Genomic DNA, 5,271 nt, shown 5'->3' with positions numbered 1-5,271 from the left:
CATCTTTGCCCTCGCCCGCTCCCAGCACAGCTTCCAGTCGATCAACATCCTTACTGCCACACCCCCGAGCTCGCCCGCTGCCATCAGGCTCTACCAAAGAAGCAACGGTGAGGAGGTATGTCGAGGAACGCATGACAGTCATCGCTCGACGCTATGTAAAGAAATTCAGTGCCCCAGACCCCGGCGACGGATTCGTGGGCTACGCAGGGTTCAGCGAGCTGTGCAAGGACCTACAAAGCATCATCGATGTTCTCTGGTTATCCGGAACACGTAAGGCAGCGCATCCCTTTAACATCGACATACGTCGGTGACTTGGCCTCTCAAGCGCTGACATGCCATGCAGCAAGTTTGCAAATACCCTTTCTACTCAACTTGGCAAGCGAATTCACTAAGTACATTGTGTCGTTTCCTCCCTCGCCAAGGGCTACTTTTGCTATTGTGCGAAAACTTGACAAATGTTTTGCAAGTCTCTTGTGCGGGCAGGACATCGATACGAAAGAACCTCTGCCAGGTTTCGAGAACGGCCTTCGGGCTGGCATGACGACTACCGACATGGTACGATGCCGGAGTCTCGTGGAACAATCTCGTATCCTTGTAATGGAGGTTCTCAGTTCTGATAAGGAGGAGACTGACGATGGCGATCCTGATGATGGCGGGGAAAGTGACACTGACAACCATCGCGATACTCTTCCCATGGCGAATCTTGGTACAGAGCATGGTTCTACCGCCTGGGTCGAAGACGACGAAGTCCGGTTGAGCATGGATGTCGTTCGCGTGTACGAAAATACCATCGTGCAGCTTGGCAATCGGCTAGGTGATACCCTTGGCGGCAAGATACAAATTGGCATTGGCGCGGAAGTCCACTCCAGGCCGGATAGCTGAGCTTCTGTAGGCTGGTTTCATGACTGAATTCCTAACTCGGGCTCCAGCTTGTGCTGCCGACGTTACGGTGATATCATGCAACCAGTTCTGGCACCTACGAATCGTGGTGAAGGACCTCGACATGATCGTCGAGAAATTTCTCCGTCGCTACTCGGTCCCGTGCGTATTCGTTGATTCTTTGGTGTATGCCTTGAGCACATAATTACTCGCATATGGGTACCTTGATTCCGGCCGTCTAACCGGCTCAAACAACTGCGTTTCGTGGGTCACGGGGAAGGAAGTTACCTCCTTCGCGGCGTGGCAGGCAGTTACAGCAGGAGCAAGATATGACCCTGCCAGCTCCCACTTTTTATCTTCTCTTTTCCCCTTCATCCTCTTGAAGAGAGCACATTCTCGTCATATGACACTTGGTTTCCGGGCCGATCTTCGCGCTTCATTTTATGTCACGCCCCTGTCTCCGTACCAAGCCTGTGTCTCGCCTATTTTTCTCACACACGACGCTAAAGCTCCGTGAGTTCTCTTAACATTAAGAACCGAGGCCATGCCTAAGAAGAACTGCAGAGCGGCGGATACAGGCGGTGCTGGCATACACATGTCATTGCTAAGCTCGGAGAATAAAGCAGGCGATGCTGGCGACGACATTGTCCCGGCCTATTTCATAGATCCATCCCCAACGCTGGACGTGGAAGGCGAGGTATGGGCAACCTGTGCTTCGGTCCCAAAAGCCATGCAGGACAACCATGCCAAGCGCAGATTGCCGAGAGGTCTCCAGCAACAACACACATTCACCTTGGAGGAGCATGTTGAGCTTGAATCCAATTTTGAGGATCAATGGATCATGATTGCTTGGCGTAATATTACAGATGAAAGCCATACGACTAACAAGACACAAAATCGGCTTCTCGTGCTTTGCGCTATACAAAACACTTTATGCATGCCTCAGCAGAATGTGGCAGCCACCCTAGTCCCATCGTCCGCTGCGAAAGCCCTGCCACCTAGACACAGAGCCTACGACGACGAATTCTCACCCGCCGCTAGACAAAGACCAATTCAAGCAACTCCAAAATTTGCCTTGGCTCGACAACATCGCGTTGGCTCGGACAGCGCAGGGCCCCCTAGCATTGCCGTGGCCAATCTTCGTGCAGTACAGCAGCCGACCTTCCTATGCCCGCACCAAACACATACCCTGCAGCATTTGAGTGTCGAGGCAAATAATAAACGGGATCGGCTGCCCTTGCGGGCGCGAAGTCTCAACGATCAAAGTGTTGAGGTCCTAAGTCAGGGAAAAACTAAGAAGGTATGACAACCAGACCGTGTCACATACCGACCCAAGGGTCGAATGGCGCCGACCCGCCTGCCTCATCGCAGCAGGTGTATGGTTGAGGAGGAACAAGAGACTTTACAGATCACAAACCTTGCTCAGCCAGATAGTGTCACATTGGACGAGAGTATGACTAGCTCGTACAGCAACATCTGAATTCATATTAAACTCCAAGAATCGTTACCCTCGGGACTCCGAAATCATGCCGCACAGTCCGTCCTTTCGTGCCGTCCTGTGGCAACGTCAGGAACTCCACACCTTCGACGCTCTAACAGTACACAGGTAGGCAGTTCCCCAGAAGATATCCACGTGCCCAACAACCGACCGATTTTTGAAACTGTCCCCGACTGCCCAATTAATACTTTGCCCCATCAGTAAACTTTGACAGCAAGCCGCGTTCCTACGGACACAATCGTGCTTGAACGTGCCCCCTTCTCGTCATCCTGTATGCGCGTTTATTGTAATGTGCTGGTCGCTCACCCCGAAAAATAACAATGAAAGAGAAGCATAACAAGCCACACAACACCAGCCACAGACCAATTGAAGCCTCAGCGCCATCGCCCTGAAATGTAGCCTTGTGGTATCCCGGAGCACCGCAAGAAAGGAAACATAACTGTAATGCATCACAACATGACGTCAGAAAGCCACGAGATCGCCTAGTTAGGCCACGTCTCCTGGATTGGAGATGGTATTTGCCGCGCCTGCTGCGTAGTCGTGTCATCCAAACTCAGTTCTCGCAACATGAACGCTGTCGGGGCAGGATGGGTTCCAAATCAACGATAGCGTCATGGCACATTGACGAAGGCCGTCTCTTATTCGGCTCCAATTTCTCCGCCTTCCATACCGAACGAGCCGGCGTTAAAATCAAACCCTTGGTTATCTCCGTCTTCATGGAGGAAAGAATCAAAGTCGAAGTCGTTGAGAACATCGTTCGACACGAGAGGGTTGGCAAAGTCCATGGTGCCAAAGTTCATCATGTCTGCTGAATTATCCATGCCGCCGAAGGATCCATTTTGAGATGCATCTGGCTGAGGCGGGGGAGGAGCTGAAGCTGCAGGCGGTGCCACAGGAGCGGCGGGAGCTACTTGCCCGTTTGACGCTCCAGCGGCCGTCGTGCTGGGACCTGCCTTGTTGAAGCCAGCAGCATTGACGGGTGTCATAGGAGTAGCTGGCGTCGGTGGCTCTGCTTCCGCAGCACCGTCGGCAGCAGGCGTGGTGCCTGCGTTAAGGTTCGAGTTCGACTTCTTGTTTGTGGCAGCCTGTGTTCGCATATCGATTAGTTCTTTTATTCTAGTGGCGTTTGTGCGTAGTTCACAGCGATGCTTACCTTGCTCTTCGCATTCTTTGTGTCCTTCTTCTTCGGGGCAGCCTTGTTTGTTTGTGACGGCGTTGGTGGCGCTGCTGCAGGCTGTTGTGGCGAAGAGGTGTTCGTCCTGTTCGTATTCGGTCCTGGAGCCGAAGGGGGTGGCATGGCCCGTTGTTGCGGGGTGCCCTGGATTGGGCCGGGAGGAACCATCTGGCCATTGGGCGCTGCTTGCCACTGTCCCGCAGGATTTCCACCTGGTGCACCTTGCTGCTGCTGCTGTCTAGCAGCCATCATCTGCTGTGGGTTCATCTGTGGCCCGTTAAAGGGCTGGCCTGGATGGCCATTGTGTGGGCGCATGCCATTCATATGTGCTCCGGGAACCATGTTGCCGCCAATGTTCGCCATGTCTTTGCTGAAAAAGTTTGGTGCCATAGAAGGATCCATGGAATTGGGCATAAAGTTCATCGTGCTAGGAGAGCCGCGAGATTGGGCGCCCTCGGGCAATGGGGAAGGAATTCCAGCGTTGTTCATCTGTGGCGTACCTCGCTTCATCTGGTCGGAAGGGATCGGAGAGGCGCCGGTTCTGCCACCTTGGGGTGAAGTCTCTGGGAAGGGCTGACCGTTCGGACCAGTCGGACCGCCAGGGCCGCCAGGACCTGTAGCACCATCGCCACGAGGCATGCCGCCCATATTGTCTTGTTCTTGCCGAGCCATCATGAGTCTCTTCTTATTCTGTTGCTCGAGAAGCATTAGCTGCATTTGATAGTCTTGCAGAGCGTGGTTACTTCCACCGCCAGCTTGGGGACCACCGGGACCAGGTCGCATGCCACCTGGTCCCATTTCCCCCGCATTGTAGTATGCTGTCAGAGCAGCGGCTTGCTCAGGATTCTGCGGCATCATGGGCGATCCCTGCGCCTGAGGACCTCCTGGTGCATTAGGCATCTGCTTGTTGGGCATCTGGCTTGCTTGATGCTGTTGAAGATTTTGAGCATAGGTGGCAATGGATTTTGCCTGTACAGCTGGGGGTTGGTTTGAGAAGGTGTTGAACTGCTGAGGGGTCAGCTGAGCTGGGTTAATGCCGTTGCTTAGAAGCATTTGCGTGGCTTGTGCTGCGTGCTGGGCGTTCCCCACCTGCTGCTGGCCCGGCATGCCCTGTTGTGGTCTTCCGTTGGGCATCATCCCAGGCTGGTTAGGGTTGAAAGGGGCGCCGTCCAGGCGAGGTCGTTTGGAGGGTGAGGGAGCGTTTTCCGAGGAACCGGGAGACGCAGGCCGTGGGCGGTTACCATCCATATCCGAGGGGTCCCTCTGCATCTGATTCTGCTTTGCCTGGTGAAGCATCTGCATAGCTTGAGGACTTGATAAAGGGTGTTGTCAGCTAGCTGTGCATGCATGAAAGAATTTTCCACGACTCACTTGTTTTGATTGTTGGCCATGGCTGTTCGCGCAAGGTTACCCTGTTTCATGCCCATGGCCATACCCCCATTTTGCATGCTTCGCATCATCTGGGCCTGGTATTGCTGCTGGGCGAGACCGTCGGGGCGCATTTGACGAAGTAGTTCTTGTTGCTGATTCTGGCGCAAGCGTGACTGTTGCTGTGAGGCGTGTCAGCATCCGGACGGAGATTTTGGATTCGCAAAGAAGACAAGACAAAAACACATGACTCACTTGTGTATGGCTGACATATTGATTGACTGGCCCGTTACCGCCTTTGGCGCGTTGCGCGTGGAAAATATCCCAGAAGAGACAGAACCATTCATGTGGG

At 53.7% G+C, this 5,271-nt stretch overlaps 2 protein-coding genes across 2 annotated transcripts in view; one reads left to right on the top strand and one right to left on the bottom strand.

The window, feature by feature from the left end:
• Positions 1-597: 597 nt before the first annotated feature.
• On the top strand, positions 598-882 carry VDBG_04310 (conserved hypothetical protein; the record flags this gene model as incomplete). Its single annotated transcript, XM_003006311.1, has 1 exon — positions 598-882. The coding sequence occupies one exon, from the start codon at positions 598-600 to the stop codon at positions 880-882; it is 285 nt and encodes a 94-aa protein (XP_003006357.1).
• A 2,133-nt stretch (positions 883-3,015) lies between these two features.
• The window catches only part of VDBG_04309 (SOM1 protein), a gene marked incomplete at both ends in the record, with an annotated part of 2,776 nt that continues 520 nt past the window's right edge, over positions 3,016-5,271 (bottom strand). Inside the window, 3 exons of the mRNA XM_003006310.1 lie at positions 3,016-3,462; positions 3,531-4,863; positions 4,923-5,095. Of these exons, the coding sequence (XP_003006356.1) occupies positions 3,016-3,462; positions 3,531-4,863; positions 4,923-5,095 (1,953 nt within the window). The remainder of the gene's footprint in view (positions 3,463-3,530; positions 4,864-4,922; positions 5,096-5,271) is intronic.

Source organism: Verticillium alfalfae, genomic scaffold (genome assembly GCF_000150825.1).
Source record: "Verticillium alfalfae VaMs.102 supercont1.4 genomic scaffold, whole genome shotgun sequence".
Taxonomy (NCBI): domain Eukaryota; kingdom Fungi; phylum Ascomycota; class Sordariomycetes; order Glomerellales; family Plectosphaerellaceae; genus Verticillium; species Verticillium alfalfae.
Note: the sequence above shows the minus strand (reverse complement) of the source record. Positions and strands in the feature narration are given on the sequence as shown.